Source organism: Pseudonaja textilis, chromosome Z, assembly GCF_049901715.1.
Source record: "Pseudonaja textilis isolate UNSWEBS1 chromosome Z, rPseTex1.2, whole genome shotgun sequence".
Classification (NCBI taxonomy): Eukaryota; Metazoa; Chordata; class Lepidosauria; order Squamata; family Elapidae; genus Pseudonaja; species Pseudonaja textilis.
This window is the reverse complement of record NC_142008.1, coordinates 103,809,929-103,828,350: the sequence shown is the minus strand read 5'-3', so window position 1 is coordinate 103,828,350 and position 18,422 is coordinate 103,809,929. Positions and strand designations below refer to the sequence as shown.

The window sequence follows — 18,422 nt, the reverse complement described above, 5'->3', positions numbered from 1 at the left end:
TCTTTAAAAAAAAGCCCATTCAATTATTCAAAGGATTTTATTTTCAGATGGAATCGAAAACTATCTGGCATATCAGACTACCTGAGTTATAACTCCAAACATCTATTGGTCATGCTGCTGGGAACAGCTTTTTGCAAATTGGACTACAAGTACCTTACCCTTGCTGTCAGACAAGTATGTTAAGGACAGTAGCCTATAGAAATGATCCAGAAGAGGTGGCATATGACTTTCATGCAGCCATAGTCTTGTTTATTTTGTGTATATTTAAATAATACACTAATTTGGAAAATACACTATTTTAAAAGAAGAAAAGTTAGTTGAATGAAAGATGAACCACTTCAGATTAATACATCTAAATTTCACTGCCTTGGCTCCAGACTTAGTCATGCTTAGAATAAAATTATTAGACTCAAGAGGATACCCCAGCCACAGATCCCACTGATTTCAGCGAGCCTACTAAACTAACTAAATCTGGATCCAATCAGTAAAAACAAATAATCGGGACCATTTATATTGATATTAATCATCATTTTTTAAAATTTACAGAACTTTCATCCTCAAAGAGAATATTCTAAACAAATAGAACCGCTGCAATATATTTAAAAAAAACGATAATGTCTGGATTGTGAATATGTGAATTACAGACAAGATATGAATAGAATATATATTTTAAGCTCCATTCATATATTGTTTCTTTTTCACCCAAGTTACTCAGATTTTGTCAGGAGTTGTCTCTTCTTTCTTTTTCTCTTTTTCTAAAATTTTGCTTTTCTCCCCAGCAGGTTCTGAAGGCAAAGTTATATACCAGGATCTCAGAGATGTTTATCAAGATTTAGAAGAAAGCCAAAAGCCAAAAAAATCATAATCACTAACTCAGTTCAAAGATTGGAGGAGTTTTTTGAGGTAGACTACTTTAGCCTCTTGCTAGAGGAGCTTCAAGAGTTTCAAGACAGGATCTTTTTTTTCCTGCTACTACCACTCTTGCCAGGCTGGCAACCATGGGGGAAAAGTCCCATACTTGCCCTTACTGTGGGAAAGGTTTTCGGCGAAACTCACACCTTACTCGGCATTTGGCTACCCACTCTGGATTGCAGCGCCCTTTAGGTGGGAAACGTCTGGGACAGCAGGTACCAGAGGAAGACCGTCCCTTCAGCTGCAGTTACTGTGGGAAGACTTTTGCCCGCAGTGCCCACCTGGCTCGGCATCAGGAAACTCATTCTGGGGAGCGACCCTACAAGTGCACCTACTGTGGCAAAGCCTTTGGGCGCAATTCCCACCTGACCCGCCACCATAGCACTCATACTGGAGAGCGCCCCTATGAATGTGGTGTCTGCGGCAAAGCTTTCACCCGCAGTGCTCATGTCACTCGCCACCAAGGAACTCACACTGGAGAACGTCCTTTCCGCTGCACGCGTTGTGGAAAATGCTTCACCCGCAGTGCCCATCTCCAGCGCCATCAGGGCATCCACAGTGGGGACAAGCCCTTCTCATGCAGAGACTGTGGAAAGGGGTTCACCCGTTATGCACATCTTGAGCGTCACCGTGCTACGCATTCAGGAGAGAAACCCTTTAAATGTGCCAGCTGTGGTAAAGGGTTTGGGGCTGCCTCTCACCTTGTAAGACACCAGAAAACTCATAAAGTTTAACAGCTGGATTTGTGCCTGCTACCATCCAACAAGTATGAGAATTGGCCAGTATGAAGTACTTGGGCTTATCCTTTGACTTTATATCTCTTTTCTCCATTCTAAAATCTACTTTTAGAGGGAACTGAGTTCAACCCATTCAATAATATTTACACCTGGCCTGCAGACAAATTGAGGTACATTGAGCTTTTGCCGCTTCAGTTCAGCAGCACCTACCCATAGCAAAAAAAAAAAAAAAACAATTTTAGATGGTAAAACAGCAAACTATTCTAATTTTTTTCCCTTTGGGAAAAAGAAATCTTAGAGATGCCAGTCATTTGTGGTTTTGTGTGTGCTTTTACTCAGTTATATAAATAAATGCTGTATTTAACTCCATCTTTTCTGGTAAGAACTATGTCGGACTTATGCATTTATGACTCTCAGGCAAGTGTTTCAAAATCCCCTGCCTTGTCATCCAGCATTATCTACATTGCACAGTTATGATGAAACAATCTGAATCAATAGAAGCATCTTTTTGGCAATTCCCTTGAAATGTAATTGGATAAATTATTTCATCAGCTTTGGATTTTGAACCTGTGGCCTGATCATATTGTGTTAGAACAACGTGCCATGCTCACCGAAGAGACTAGCATTGGAATAGGGAGTCATTATGCCTGCATCTTAAGTTCTTCAGTAGCCTGTAGCAGCAGAAGGAAATTTTGTTGAATCTGAAGCCAATTCTAAAGATTTGTCTATCTCTTCCATGCCTCTCAAGACGTTGAGGCTTGATTTGCAATCGTCTAACTACAAGTGGTACCTGCAACACCATGTTGCAGCATAGTATATTCCTAGACCATGTAGCCATATCATCTTTCAGAGATAACTCAACTTATTTTTCTCTTCATTTGACCTGTTTCGTTTAATAGCATGCTGGAGCTCCTATTTATGCTCTAACGTTGATTTTCTTTTTAATTTTATTTTTTGAAGGGAGAAAATTACTGCCTTTGGATTTTCCAATTATTTTTCTATGTTTTTGCAAATTTTGGTATTGGGACATGCTGATAACTTGCCTCTTATTTCTCAGTAGCCCTATTTGGGTTACATAGCCATTATAAATGTACATGTTTTACCAGAAATATTGATAATTATTCATATCCAGTACTAGATATCTTTTGTGGGAGAAGTAAAGAATAGACCAAGACTTTTATCAAGTGAAACTGCAATGTGAAACTACAAAAATTTCAAGACTTTTCCATTGGAGTATATAGTTTTTACATCTTACTTGTCTTGCATCTCCCAATCCTCCAACTTTAGAGAATCGGAACTATTTTTCTTTTTTATAAATAATAATAATTGCTAGCAAAGTTACACTGATAAATTTTCTTGCCTAACAACAGTGTGTTCTAGTATCGGTAAATAAATTAGACTCAAATTCAACAAATCAAATTGTTGAAAAACATACTGTAATTTTTAGTTTATTTAAACTCCCATTTTTAATGGAAAAGAAAATTTTAAATAATTGCTGTCTCAACAGAAAGGGAACTGTAGAAGAAATGTATGGAGACAGCTGGAACCTTTATCAGAAATTTAAAGTATAACTCTGAATGTCCTGCTGTTCTGAAGTGCATCAGAAGACTAGAAGAGGCAGCAGGTAGTTTTTTTTATCTGGAATTCCAGATAAACTATGGTTATCCAAACTTGCTAAGCTATCACAGCAATTTATTGTCTATTGCTGATTTCCGTCTGCCTCTTGATATGTGGTTCTTTGTGGAAGTGGGATTCCCAGAATGTTTAAAAGCTCTGATCATGCAAGAACCTGATGATTTTCTTACATCAAGGATGCTTGTACAGAGTGCTGACTATGCCAATGATTTGAGTTATACATGGCATTTGGATCCGTAAACAGCTATAGGCAACTTGTATGGACTGGTAATAACTTGGGCTGCTTGAAACCAGAAAAATTCAGCAGTAAGACTGAAGTTATGCAGCGAAACTGTCAAAAAGGATTTCCAAAAAAGAAACAAATAATAGATGGGAATAATTAGAAATAAGAACTAATCACAACTTGCAAAATATACATGATTTTACTTGATTGCCAAATAAGCAGGGCTTTTAGCCGAAGTGAATTATATTTGAAGGAGCCTTATACAAGATATGGTCAGCTATTCTGAATTCATTCTAGTTACCAGATGGAGGAATCATTTCCTGTATATTCCAGCACTTCTTTGATGATTATCTTGCTCCAGCATTAGAAAAAACATTTTTGAACATTTTAATCAAGGATTAACTGTGATTGCCATTCCTCCATGCTATTGCAAATCTTTGTATTCAACTTAAATTCCATATACACTACATTAATTCTGTAATACACCAGCTCTTTCTTCAGAATATGAAAAGCAAATGGCAGTACATTTTCTTTTAATTTTCTATGATTTGAAAGCTGCATTAAGTTGGACATTTGTTTTTCTTTCTTTCAAGTTGATAGAACAGACACTACTTTATTTGCATAGTATTCTATGTTGTAAAAATGTGTGATCATTGGTTGCTTTTTAGCATTCCAGGAGGCAGCAGTTGCTGAACTGTCTTGAGATATTCTCAAGAACTTTACTAAGACAGGGAAACACTTCCTCTCGCATTGGTGGGGACTACCCCAAAGATGCATTTTCAAGAGGCAACTGGACTTTCTTGTTTTTCTTTGAAGATATTTTTGTTTCACATCCAAGAAGCTTCTTGAGCTTTGGGGGGAATATTTGTTTTGCTAAAGTTGGAGCTGGTCAATTTAAAGAATATAAGTCAAGAATTTCCAGTCTTGCTCTAGTAAATGACAATGATATTTTTTTCCAAATTGGGATTCAATTTATTTTATTGTTGATAGCTCCTATTAAGCTACTGTAATATGCCTGGTTTCACATATTGCAGTAAGTCATTATAGCTCTTTTGTTTATTCAGGAGAGGTAAACATGTTGCATGAAGCCAACCATTGTGATTTGTAAATTATGGTTTATAGTGTAATATGTGCAAATTGTCAGGTATAGTTCAGTAAAGCATCATTAAACAACCGTGGCATAATGGAGTCTGTGAGGCTAGCCATTGCCTCCCATTAAACATTGAGCTTAGGAATGGAGTAGAAAGTTACTTACATGTAATTCAATCTGATCATAGGCAATTTTTTATCTTCTCCATTTTATTCATTCTAGAACTGCATAGAAGAATCCAAATCTCTCTGTCAAAATGTGACTGTGTGCAGTTTGTGTTTTAGAATCTTAACATCAGTAGGGCAAGTTTGTCACAGCTATCTTAAATTCCATGGCTTTCAGTGGCACTAAAATCCCAATCAGATATTCTTCAAATAATGTTGGCTTATACTTATGTAATCCTCCAGCTTGCAAAGATTATACAGGCTAGAAGACTCAGCACCCCTGAAGGATATTTACTGAGAATAGCTGAACTGGAAAAACTTTTGACAGATTGACTACTATCATTATTCCATTAAACCCTTTTCCTGATATAGCTTAGCCATGCCCCATATTATGGATGTAGATTTCTGCTTAAAAAACAACAGTTGTTAAAACTTTAGTCAGCATATTGATGGCACAGAAGAGAAATGCAAGTAGTCTTCACTTAACAACCACAACTGGGACCAGCAATTTTATTATTAGGTAAGACAGTCAAGTGAGATATTATGTCACTACAACTTTTGCTTTTATTGCCAACTTCTCCATTGACTGTGTTTATCAGAAGTTACCTGTGAAGTGTGCAAATGGCAATCACATGACAGTTGTAAATGCCAACCGGTTGTGAGGCACTTGGCTCTTTGAGGGCAGAAAAAAAAAAACAAATTGAAGAGTAGAAGCGCCAATGGGTTAAATGACTTTATAAAAAGCAGCAGCCTGTTCATTCCCTAGTCTGTCCTAAAAGATAAACTATCTCTTGAAAAAAAAATCTAATGAATCTTTCTTATATAATCAAGTTGTTTAATACTGAAAGGAGAAAGAGATAGGGGTTTTTAGTCTCAGCTGATATTGTGGAGATGTTTGGGGAAAAAAAGAAGACAGAAAGACATTGATCTGTTGTTTTATTAATCTGTCTTCTTTAAACATTTTTCATGTGTATACTGTGTTTTTCCTGTTCATAGTCATATGAATGTCATATTTTAGAGAAAACAGAAAATAGTATTATTTCAAATAATAGGGGTATAATTTAGAGTAAACAATCAGCCAAGAACCAACTGATGTCAATGGAAATTAGAAATACAGATGAGAGGGCTACAGGGAGATATAACAGAAAGGAATGGGCTGAGTTGGTCACTTGATGATTTCCCCCTCCCCAAAATAAAAATAGAAAATGGTTGAAGAATTTGGGTGGCAAAAGAAGGTTATAAAATATTTTCTGTTTTGAAATGAGTGAAATAGAAGATTTATTCAGAGTGTAGTATGAATATTTTTATGTAAAAATGCACAAAATTGGAAGTTGATTATGTAATAGACCAGGATAAGCAACCTGATACTTTCAGATATTATTGGCAGACGTTGATGGAAATTGACAGCTAAAACGTCTGGAAAGCTCTTTTTACCCAAATGCATATCTATATTTTGAATACTGCCACCTTTTTGGTAGAAGTCAAACCTTTTTAGTTAGGAATTATGAATTGTTTGCTGATATGCAGTGGTTTTGGTTTGCAAATAATCAGAAACAAATATTCTGCAACTGTTGATCTTTTGCATTGATTCTTCTGCATGTGAGTTAGATATTTTGTACAAAAAAAGGAAAAGATTTCAAGAACTTTCATGTGATCTCTTGGAATCCAATAACTTCATGGAATTAGGGGTCTTGGCTCTGAATACATAAGCTTAAAATTTCTCAGTAACTTTCTTAAGCAATACAATTCCATGGCTTTAGTTATAAATGATACTTTTTATGTGTGTTTTTAAAAAAAGCAAATACATGAGAAAATCTTATATTGCATGGATTTCAGGTTTTCCCAAATTTTCAAATTTTATCTGGAAAGAAACAACTTTGTTTTTCTTCAATATCAAATTTTTGACAATATTACAAAACACTGGTACATATGTCATTCTGTCCAATATTTATATTTACACAGCATCCCAAGACTGGGTACTGAATTATAATAATTTTTCTGGATAAGTATAATATGCTAAACTATGAAATAACCCAATAGGCTGGATTCATACAATACATTAATGTTTTTGAAAATCCCATAATCAAACCAATGATCTGGTACAGCAGATTACGTTTGGTCTCAGATTTATCTAATCAGTGACTGATCATATAAAATATATATGATAAATTGCAAACCAAAAGTGACATTCTAAAAGGCTCTATACAAAAAAAAATTCATAATATGTAACAATGTTGTAAGACTCATTTTTAGGGTTACACGCTTTTTTCCCAATTTTATAATTTTTAAAAAAACGAGGTGAGTTTATGCTGCCTTCCAGCAAGATCTAAAAAAAAAGCAAAGGTTAATTCCCACTATCTGGCCATTGCTATTGCAGTAGATGTATGCACACCTGTCAGGACTGTTCAAATTTTCCCTTGCAAATATCTGCTCTCAGTAATGGATATGGGTCTTTCTCACTATCCTCATTATTCTAATTCTGTGCAGCAGCTCCAGCTAGTTATAGTTAGTGATAACAATTCCCAATTAGAATAGCCAGCTATATATTGCCAGGAAAAAAAGAATACATCATCAAAAGAAGACACAGACCTAGGTGATTAAAATTCAATACTGTAGGAATGCAGTGGATTCTCAGTGAAACAAAAGCTAATATGGTTGCACTAAATTACACATCACATTTCAGAGTGAGATGGACAACATATAAACTTAGTAAATTTTAAAAAAATGTATCAAGCTTTTCACCCAACTGTTCCTCAAGTTTGAAAGCTAGCAGTAGGGATTCAAAGAGACAAATGTTTGATAAAATGCTTTTATTACAGATACTAAAAGGGCAATAATAGAATAATCAATAACTGCCAGTTGCATAATACATGCCATGTGTAAATGTAGTAATCCCGAATTTCAAACCCTACATCCAGCCTGAGAGCAGATTTTCTCTCAGTGGAAGGGATGGAATGCATCTGTTCATTGATGTTCATCCACTGATGCTATGGGCCTGTCTGATGTTGGGTCTTGACCTCTGATCTTGATGATTCTGGCTCTCACAATTGGCTTAGTTTTGGTTTGTAGCTTGATATATCTTGTAAAGCTCTAACTGTGATCTGTTCAATAAAATGTGGCTAAGCATACCATGTCTGAGCATAGTGTGTGACTGCAGTCAATGACTAAGTGACTTTTATGCCTACATCAGGATGTTGCCTTGGGAAAGTTCATCAGCAGCCTTCATGCTTAGATTGCTCTTCCTTCTGGATGGTTGTGATTAACCTGGACTTCTGAATAGAGTTGAGGAGGGACTCTTGTTTCCCAGTGTTTCTGAACTTAAATTTCCATTATTGTTCAACTCAGTATAGTTTAAAGTGTTGGTAGGATTTATTTATTTTTAGAATAGTTGTATTCTGTAGCTCAAGCTTCTGGCCTCCTACAGTGCAGAATTGCCTCTGTAGCTTCACTTTAATCAGAAGATTTCCTATTTTAAAATAACTCTTCTATCCTTCAAATTTGGGATCTTTTTAAACCACCAAGTTTTATTACATTTTAATATTAGTGTACTATCTAGTCTCTTTAAAATAAATATCTATGTATGTGTTAAGATTATAGTAATCCATACTTCCGAACAGGACAAGATACATAACATTCTCCTGGAAAACATCTATAAACTTGTTTATATGCTAATTGATCAACTATAATTGGACAACTAATTGATCCCATATCTGCCTGCTTTTCCTTAGACTTTTCCACTGAAATATTGTCACTTCCATGTGAACATTCTGTAGGTTCTTAAGAACTTTAATTATACTATAACTCAGATATTTAGGGTGCAAATAGTTCTAAATGTAGACCTTGACATATAAAAAATGTCTCGTAACAGGTGACAGACAAGAATCTGCTTAAACTACTGAAAACCCAGCTGATGACCAAATTACATCCCATTAATGTTCTCTAACATACCTGATGGATTTATATAGCAGTAAGTCAGAATTTGATTTTATCTCTTTTTTTACCTAATGAACTGTGCTTTGCAACTTGTAGTTAATTGCTGAGTGTTGTATATGTACCCAGCCATTTTGGCTTATTCAGCTTACTGTGATTAAAAAAATCCATAGGCTTGCATGACTGTACTTTCCACTCCAATATATACCAATACACTTCATTGTTGTGCAGTTTAATGCATTGCATATAATATACTTTAACATTTTTGAACCTAGTGTCTTTTTGGTATATTAAGAGTGTAATTCTATTTCCTAACCAACATAGTTATGAGCTGTGTTGTCTGAGAGGGCTTGAAACAGTTAAAAGTCTATGTTTCTCAACTTTGGGAACTCTTAAGATGCAGGGGAAATCTGGGAGTTGAAGTCCACACTCTAATATGTGTGGACTTCAACTCCCAGAATTCCCTTGCCAGCTGAAGTACAGTTTTAAGTTGCCAAGGTTGAGAAATACTGGTCTAAGACATTTAGAAGACCAATGAAATTAGGCAGTAGTCTCCTCAAATAAGATGAAATGCTGGTAATTACTAAAAGCATATGTACAGCCCAGACCATGTGACCGCTTATTTGCTAGTTACTAGTGGGCATATCTGCTGCAGCGAAGAGAGTTTTATCTTATGGGAAAATACAAGCATCTTCACTGCAGGAGAAGCAGTCACAAGGCAAACACTAGAGACATAACTGATCTCTTCTTCCTCTCTGTGGCCTGTGAAATACAGAGATGTATTTAAGGCCCATTCTCTTAGATGAAATGGAGAAGAGCCATAGAATGGATCAACTCAAACTGGGTGGCACAATCCAGTTGTGAACATTCTATATTAAAAATAATCATGCACTTATGCAAACCTTTATGCATTTTAAAAGCCCAGCAGGAAAGAATACTTATCAATCTCTGCTAGATGTTTTGTTTTTCTATTTTTGTGTACATGCTTTTGAAACAGCTAACACCATCTGCAATTTCTACCCATTCTGATTCTCCCTGACCCCATTATTGCTATATTCTGCTTTAGTGCAAACCAGATTTCATTCTGAAGGCATTGGTTGCCCAATATCCTGTTGTTTTTAGTTCTTATTTATATATTCTTTCAAGTTACTGATTCCTTTCCCATGGTAGTTATTTTCTTAAACCATGATAGTAAGGAACATACAACAGGAAAACTGAAGGCATAGGACAAAGGTCATTCTGGCATATTATAGGCTTGGGATAGCTGTTTTGGCTAGAAAGAAAAGTTTTGTTCATAATGTATGCTCTGAATGTAACCAGCTATGGTACATTTTGAGTAACCCATTGTTAATAAACCACTTCTCATGATGGTTCCCATCCTAAACATATTTTTCTCAGATATTATTATTTTGATAGCATTGGCTTTCTAGCAAGCTTGATTTAAGACTAACTTTCAGCCGCAAGCTTACGATTTCATTATGGCTTTTGCTGTGTGCAAATGAAGTTGTGTTGTTGGTTTTTTGACTAAGGAATAGTAATGGAAAATGTGCTTTATTTGACATAAGATTGTCACAATGAGGAGAGGTAATTTGTTGAGGGACACACCTTCCCTATTCTCAATTGGGAACCAACCTGGGAGTAGTTTCACTAGGCCAGACCTTCCCAAGATGGTACCAGTTCAGTTAAAGCTGGAGAACACCAAGCCTGGAAAGATACCCTCTGTGACTTTCTTCAACATTATAAATTAATTTTTGGCTTGCTGTGGCTTGGGTGCCATCTAGAAGATAAGAGTACATTTGTTTTGCTTGTACATTGCTTTGAGGCAGAATTAGACTTGGATTTATTTGGCAGACTGTTTGGATTGTTCATATTTTCTCTTTATTTGTAATAATGCCAAGGGATACAATTAACAACAGTTTGTAAATGGTGTTGCAATTTACCAAAACTGATGTCTAAGTTTCCCAATACTTTAGTTTTCCTTATATTGCCTTTAGTATATTTCTCTGTTTTCCTATTTTATTAATAATATCTGTCTTTTCTCTGTATGAAATAAATAATTTTTAAAGAGATTCTGGGATGTCTTTTTTTTTTAATCTAATCTAGCTGTGATGACTATTTTTACAGGAATTGGGGATACTTCTAGATTTATTTAACGAAATATAAAACACAGCCATCCTTCATAGGTGGGTAAATAAGGAATAAAACATTTATATTCTAGAACTGATATACATTTTCTTCATATTTTGACTCTGATACATGGAGCTGGTATTCAACAGATCTTGACATAGATGAACTTGGATCCTAAAAAACTCAATTTTTATTTTTAACTTTATAACATTTAATACAAATTTCCCACAGCCAAAGCTCTCTGGGCAATAAGCAGTTTAAACAATTTTAAATTGCAAATCCAATAAAATATTGGAGCTGCTACAACTAAAAAAACCAAGAAGTTATAATTAAAATCAATAGATTAGTCTCAGGGTAATAAAATATATCAACTATATCAAAGTACCACAAATGCAACAGATAAAGTGTTCAAGAGATGTTGTCATAGCAAGACTTCCTTGCTAATATTCCATCAAGAATATAGGTTATTTTGTAATGGAATATGTCAGTAAAGACAAGATGTTGGAAAGCAAGAGAAAACAGTGTAAGACATGAGAAAATTCACCTCTCTTCTTCATTCCATGTTAATTTCCTGAATTTATTTCTCAGAGGAACAAACTGATGAAATAAATAAGTAGAAATGGAATGAAATGTTGCCTGAATGTAATAAGGTGATGGTGCAGTTATTTTATGGCTTTTCTGGATATGTCTCAGCAACTGGCCACTGGACAATTTACCAAAGAATCTAGCTAATACATGCAAGAATATCACTATCTTACTCCTATCATATCCACATTTTAATCAAACTTTGAGGCTGGAGCATGCAAGTACAAACTACTTCCTGGAACCCCAAGACACCAATGCTTTTTGTTAAGACAGACACACCATAGCCCTTAAAACTTGGTTGAAGTGTAGAGAATGAATAAACAGCCCCAGCCCCATTGATTAACAAACTGTAATGATTAATTGGTCATCTTCTATCGATGCAACCAATGACTAGATTCCCCCATGAGCCCCCCACAAAACGCAACCTTTTTGCATCTGGCTTCATTCAAAGTTTGGATAGGCGCCGTTTATCGCGCATGTATGTGAGAGGAGCAGGCAACAATAGCGGCAAAGAGTTTGCTTCAACCCTTTCTATGGGATTTCTCTCACACACACTCTCTTCTTGAGGGGGTTCCCCAGACTGGTCGGAAGGCCTCCGGCCGCCCTGCTTTGGGCTTGTTCCGCATGCAAGGCAGAGGCGATGCCGCTAGAGGGCTCTGGCCATTGTCAAAAAAGAGAGAGAGAGCGAGAGAGAGAGCGAAGCGGCTGTTCTCCTTTTCTTTGGCTGCCGCTGCTGCTGCTACTGCAGCTCCCGTTGCCGCTGACGATTTTGGGGGCTGAACTTCCCAGGTCAGAACCAGAGAGAACGAGTCCTGTTGTTGCTGTTTCTTCTGCTTTCGTAGCAGCCTCCCGGAATCGACCCAGCCCGAGCGCCAGCAAACCGCTGAACTGTACCAAATCGGGAAGCGCAGAGTCTCGCCTTTATTTATTCTTCCTTTGATAGGCGAGATTTTTAGGTCGGCAGCTCTAGGAGTCAGATTCGTCTTGGTAACTCGAGGTGATTGGGAGTGGGCACTGGCCAAAGTCCAGCCAGGCAACTTCCTCGGTGAGGGGGAGGGAGGGAGGAGAAGAAGAAAAAAACCTATCACAAACGAGAGGAGGCAAGGCATGGCACTTTGTCCAGCGCCTTTTTCAAACAACAGTTGAGTGTGTCCCCCCATCCCTTCCCCTTTCTTGATGGTATGAAAATCCGAGGGCTCCCTAGGCTCACAAACAAGAAACCTGGGTTAGGAGGGTGAAGCTATAACAGCACCAAAGCTTCGAGGACGGGAGAATGCAGATCTTAAGGATGCATGGATGAGCAGGGAAATCTCTACACACTCCTCTTGAAAGGGCTTGAGTGTTACTATAGCCCACATGCTTTGCAGAAATTCAGTTGATGGAGTTTTCCTCCTAACAATTCTTCCAGGGCCAGGAAAAGCTTCACCTGTTGAATTTCCAGACGATCTTAACAGAGTGCTAGGAAGTGCAGCAAGACAGGTAAGTAGGACTGTTGTAGGATTGGCACGGACTACAATTCCCAATATCCCTGGCCATCAGTAATGCTGACTAGGGTTGATTGGAGTTGGAATCCAACAACTAGTAGTACGTTCTTCACTTTATAGGGCTGGCAAACCAAAGGCCAACAGATGTGAAATTAGGCTTTTTAGTACTGTGACTGAAAGGCCCATCTCATTATAGGCCAACAGAGTTAGTTTTGACTTCTGAGCAGGGAAAATTATTCTTTCAGAGGCCAGAGCCTCCTGCAGAAGTGACTGATGTATTTTGCTGAGATACAGTGGGCCCTTCTGGACCCATGCCAGAGACCTGTCTACAGGGACATTGTGCAGGACAATTTTGGGACTCTACTGTCGCTAGGTAAGGACTTTTATTTTTCTTTCTTTTCTTTTTAAATTAAAATATTGAGGCTATTTTGAACTGAGAATTCCAAAATGAATTAGCATATTGCATTAGTTTTTATTTATTTCAGAAAATGTTAAGCCTTTGAAAAACAGAATTATTCATCAGGCAGGACAGAGTCTTGTAACCTGGAAAATTGCATTATACTATGTCCACAAATGTGTCTCCAGTAAAATCATCTTCATGTGCCTGTTTATTATGAGTAGTTAAAAGAAACTAAGCTCATGGTTGTCCTATGTGGTGATAGGAGAAAAAATAAACATGAGCATATTTTTTGCCCCTGTATATTTATATAAGTTCATAGCTTCTAAATCATTTCAAGCACGCTGGTGGAATTTAATAGACTTCTGCTGGTTAGTTACCAAATGTCAGAAACTGGCAAAAAGGGTTAGCACTTTCTGTTTGTGTCATCTTCTGTGACATCTTCTGTGTCATCTTCAGATTTGGATATGAAAGCCTATAAGGTGTCTACATGATAACATTAGCAGAGGAGAGGTATTTTTAAATAATTTCTGATCCAGTTCTTCCACAGAGCCTGGGATGGGCAATACAACTAAAAAATAAACCTGCAGCCTGGTAAAGTATCCACTTAGAATAATACAGCATGGATAGCTGTAACTTCCCCACCACCACTGCTCGCTTCACTCTCTTTCTTTTGGCAGACGGAGGAACCATGAATTCAAATTCACAGCCGGGAGGGCCTGAGGGTATGCAGAAGCAAGTCCATGGGCGGCCTGAGGGCTCTGCTTATGGGGGACAACCTTCAGCTGGACAGCTGAGTGAAGAGGCAGAAAAAGGATGGGTCAAGCCACCTCTTCTTCCCCCAGTGACAAAAGACAACAACACCATCCCACCCCGTGGAATTCATATAGGGCCTGGGCCCAGCCTGTGCATCCAGTGTGGAGAAAGTCTTGCCCAGACTCAACAAATCCTTGCCCAGACTCAGCAAACCCTTGCCCAGACTCAGCAAACCCTTGCCCAGCCTAAGAGATCTCTCCTCTCTGCTGATAAGCAATATCCCTGCTCTGATTGTGGGAAAAGCTTTGGCGTCAGCTCCCACCTCACAATTCATCGGAGAACTCACACTGGTGAAAAGCCCTACGAGTGCAACGACTGTGGAAAAAGTTTTAGCCAGAGCTCCACACTTGTCCTCCACCGCCGCATCCATACAGGAGAGAAGCCATACAAGTGCACAGATTGTGGGAAGAGCTTTTCCGTTAGCTCCCATCTGACCAAACACCAACGCATCCATACGGGAGAGAAACCCTATGAATGCCAGGTGTGTGGGAAAAGGTTCAGCCAGAGTTCCACCCTCATTCTTCACCAGAGGATTCATACAGGGGAGAGGCCTTATAAATGTGATGAATGTGGCAAGACCTTCAGTGTCAACTCACACCTCACCATCCACCAGAGAATCCACACAGGAGAGAAACCGTTCCGTTGCATGGATTGCGGGAAGAGTTTCCGACAAAGGTCTGGTCTTAGCACTCATCAGAAAACTCACATGATGCTTGTGAGACCTTATAAGTGCCCACCTTAGAAAGTTGGACCCACAAGCCTATCTGCAAGTACCACCAAAATTCTCCACCTCTCCTTCTTTCACACACACATGCACATAGTTTTAAAAAAATCAATACAGAGAACAAATTGACCACGTAGTTTTGCACTGGGAAGGCAGACTTTAAGAACTCAATTTAGATTTTTGTAATTATAATCAAAAGAAGTCTTATACAAATGTGCATATTTTGCCTTAACTTGCTTGCTTACTGATAGACACACTGCTGCATAGTGAATTTTGATATGACACTTGAACAAGTGAAAAGTAAAACTCTCAACTAAATAAAGATCCAGAATGTATGTCTATATGCAAGAACAAGGATGAATCAGGCCTACCTGGAAGTTATATTACTGGATTAAATCCCTGTTCTCTGATATGCCTCTACAAGTCCAGCTTCCCAGCACCGATGGTCGATCTTTTCCATCATACATTCTGCTCCATGAAAGACTGTGGTTGGAGAAAGAATCTTACTGAAAATTATGGGAAGGTTAGGGTAACTGAGTTGCAAGGATGCTGCCCACCAGGCCACAATAAAGGTACAGAATTATGTATCTTCAAAAAAGCAATTCAGTTTCCACAATGCTGAATATTGAATTTACCAAGTACACCTACCGCAGTTCATCATTTCTGAGTTCCTACTACTCTTTTCAATGTTAGTTATTTGGAGAATGCCTGAAACATGATTACACATCCTGATATACCAAACAGACAGTACTAGTGACATTGTGGAATCATCCTCTCATCATTTGTTCTCTTTTCTTGGGCAAGTAATTGGGCTAAGTAATTCTTAAAGATTCACAAAGCATTTTAAAAGTGAAAGAACACAAGATGGGGAAAATGTGGATACCAGCAACTCCTGATCTCTTCATATCAGTGCTCTGCCATTTTGTAAACAATCCCTTTAATCTAGTTGTTTCCCATTTTTACTACCATTTTTAAGTGGCTGTTACTGTAATTGTTAGCTATTTTCTCTGTTGTATGACTGTGAGCCTCATCTGGGCCTGTGGTGTTAATTAGGAAGTGGGATAGCAATTTAAGTCATAATTAATAACTTACTTCTTTTTGAAATGTTTGAAGGATATACCCCCTCCTCGGTTCATTACCCAAAAAATACATTTCCTCTGTGTTTTAATTTAAGAGAAGAAAAAAGTGTGGGCTAAAGCTTACAGAGCAAGACATCTGAAGTCTGGTCTGTCCTTTTAAAAAACCCAGAATTATGGGATATTAAAGTAGTATCTCCTGTGCTAATTCGGCTCCTCCTGATTTATCTTCAGTTTTTTGCTTTAGCTAAGTGGCATTCTGAATAGAAAAAATGTTGAACATGTCTACGTTTATTTAGGGTTAAATAGGATCTCTGAATATGTCTGCAAAGCCTGTCTCTTAACTGCATGAGCCACATGTAAGTCATCTTTTGTCAACATAATGCAGATTATTTCTTCCATGTTTTTCCAAAACAATGATAGCTGGAAATTACGGCAATTAAAATTCAACATATGTAGAGATCATCTCTTTGAAGGTAATTTACTAAGTGTAACTATCAGAACTAGCAAAATTAAATAAAGTCCATTCCTGCTTTGTTTTATGTGATAATCTATTGTACCATTTTTGTAGCTTTAGAAGCTTTTCCCAATTATCAGCCATTTATATTTCTTCATCAATAAATCTCTCGCTACAATCTGACCCTGTGTCTGATTTCACTAAAAAAAAAAAAAATCAAAGAATTGCATGAAAGCATTTTGTAGACTTGTTTTTAAGTGACGGCCTGCAGTATTGTGTGTGTGTATGTCTGTGTCTGTGGTTTTTTACAAGATTTGTATCTGGATTTTCTATCCAAAGCAGTTAGCAATCAAATAGACATAACTGAAAAAAGCCAGGAAAAATAGAATATGAATGCAAATTACTCACATCATCAAAGTATTGCATTTAATTTTCTTCCTCATCTGAAACAAATTATTTAGAACAAATTATTTTTAAAAATGCCTTGTCAAGAAGTTCTCTTTAATGGCAAAAAACGAAAGGACTTTGCACTGATTATTCTGTGAGCAATATTTCATAAAACATCATAACTTAAGAGATATTCCTGCTCTTTGTAGCCATTTAGTAAGTCTGGCTTTTTGAAACTCAGCCACAATTGAGATAAGAGCTGTAATTGCTGTTTTTCATTACTTAACACTTTCTGTACTTGTAATGAAGATGACAAATCTCATCTTAGTATATATTAAATATAAATTTTCTTATTTCTCTTTCTATAATAAAACCAACTCTGTAAATAATGTGGAGTGTAGTTTTAATATTTTGTGTGCTGGGACAGCTCTTTTTTCTAATACATTGTGTGTGGTGAGATAAGAACATGTGATTATGTGTCTTTAAACTCAAAGGATAAAAAATATATGCCGTTCACATGTTTTGAAATATACCACCATCACCCTCGATCATTAATTTAATGGTAAGATTTGGTCAGAATTTTAATCCAAAGCTTTAGGAATTCATAAAATAACCTCTCCCAATAAAAGTAGACTCGTTATTAATTCTGATGTGACCTACTCCAAAGCAATTATGCATACACAAATGGGGGAGGTATCCAACCTGGATGGTTGAGGAATTCTGGGAATTGAAATCCACAAGTCTTAAAAGTAGTCAAGGTTGGATACTTCTGCTGTAGGAAAATAACTATAATCATTGTCAAAGTACTTGGTTATGGGTGCGTAGGAAAAAAGTACATATACTAGATTTTTTTTCTCCCTCTTTGGAATTACTTGTCTTTTAAAGAACAGACCATGTTTCCATGTTACCTGCTGACCATGTCAATTTCCACAATATTCTGCAGCCCTTGTCCAGGATCTCAGTTTGGGAAATAAAAAATATTTATTACTTGTTGATCCCACTAGGATGGCTGGACTTAGTTACAATGGAGGGGTGGGGGACACACTGTGGAAGCCATCGCTCTGTAGAGAGATATTGTTGCTAAGAGTCAACTCTATGCAAAATAGCTATGGGTGTATGTGTGTATTCATGTATTAAAGGTGAAGTTTAGTACTTGTTTTTTTTTCAAATATAACATATTTTTCTATAAAACCATGATTACCTTCGAGTAAATACAACACGTCCGGTGAAGCAAAAGCAAACTTTATTGCATTCGTGGAAATACTATAAATCGCATGGGTCAAGAAACAAATCTGCCATTTGCTCAGGAAGTTTTTTTTTTAAAAAAAAATCCCAAGTTTTTTTTTTAAAAAATGCTTCCTTTTGCTCTGATGCTTCAGGAATAGGCACACGGGTCGAAGAAACCAGGGAAACAAAGAGAGTAAATAGAATCCGCTTATTCGAAAAACAGTTTCCCAATCTGCAAATTGGGAAAGACAACTTGCTCTAGTCGCATCTCTAGATTTCCTTGAAATATATTTATGGAGAGCAGCAAGGGTTAAAACCATGGATCAACCCAGGTTCCGCTCTTGCCTGTAGCTAGAGCGGTTTGCTCTTCCGATTCTTGGCTAGAAATGGTTCAATTCCCGCCATTTCCTCTTGCGGTCCCTCCCTAAATCTTTTCCAACGCAGATTCTGA

The 18,422-nt window shown here is 37.3% G+C and overlaps 2 protein-coding genes across 11 annotated transcripts in view; both read left to right on the top strand.

Annotated features, from left to right (window-relative positions):
• LOC113450820 (uncharacterized) overlaps positions 1-10,760 on the top strand; it is a 45,936-nt gene extending 35,176 nt beyond the window's left edge. For 2 of the 4 annotated variants that reach the window (XM_087916652.1, XM_026722123.2), the window contains one exon: positions 783-10,760. In XM_087916652.1, the coding sequence (XP_087772778.1) occupies positions 999-1,646 (648 nt within the window). In that variant the 5' untranslated portion in view covers positions 783-998 and the 3' untranslated portion in view covers positions 1,647-10,760. Of the gene's footprint in view, positions 1-779 lie in introns of all 4 variants that reach the window. The other 2 variants (XR_015740148.1, XM_026722124.2) reach the window with 2 other exon arrangements.
• Positions 10,761-12,042: 1,282 nt separating this feature from the next.
• LOC113450819 (zinc finger protein 688-like) lies at positions 12,043-16,540 on the top strand. Of its 7 annotated transcripts, none has more exons than XM_087916645.1 (4): positions 12,043-12,192; positions 12,812-12,882; positions 13,133-13,260; positions 13,965-16,540. In XM_087916645.1, the coding sequence occupies exons 3-4, from the start codon at positions 13,161-13,163 to the stop codon at positions 14,840-14,842; spliced, it is 978 nt and encodes a 325-aa protein (XP_087772771.1). In that variant the 5' UTR covers positions 12,043-12,192; positions 12,812-12,882; positions 13,133-13,160; the 3' UTR covers positions 14,843-16,540. The 7 variants fall into 7 exon arrangements, with proteins under 7 accessions (XP_087772771.1, XP_087772768.1, XP_087772770.1 ...); XM_087916642.1 differs by having other exon boundaries at positions 12,182-12,400; XM_087916644.1 differs by lacking the exon at positions 12,043-12,192 and adding an exon at positions 12,199-12,359.
• The last annotated feature ends 1,882 nt before the right edge of the window (positions 16,541-18,422 follow it).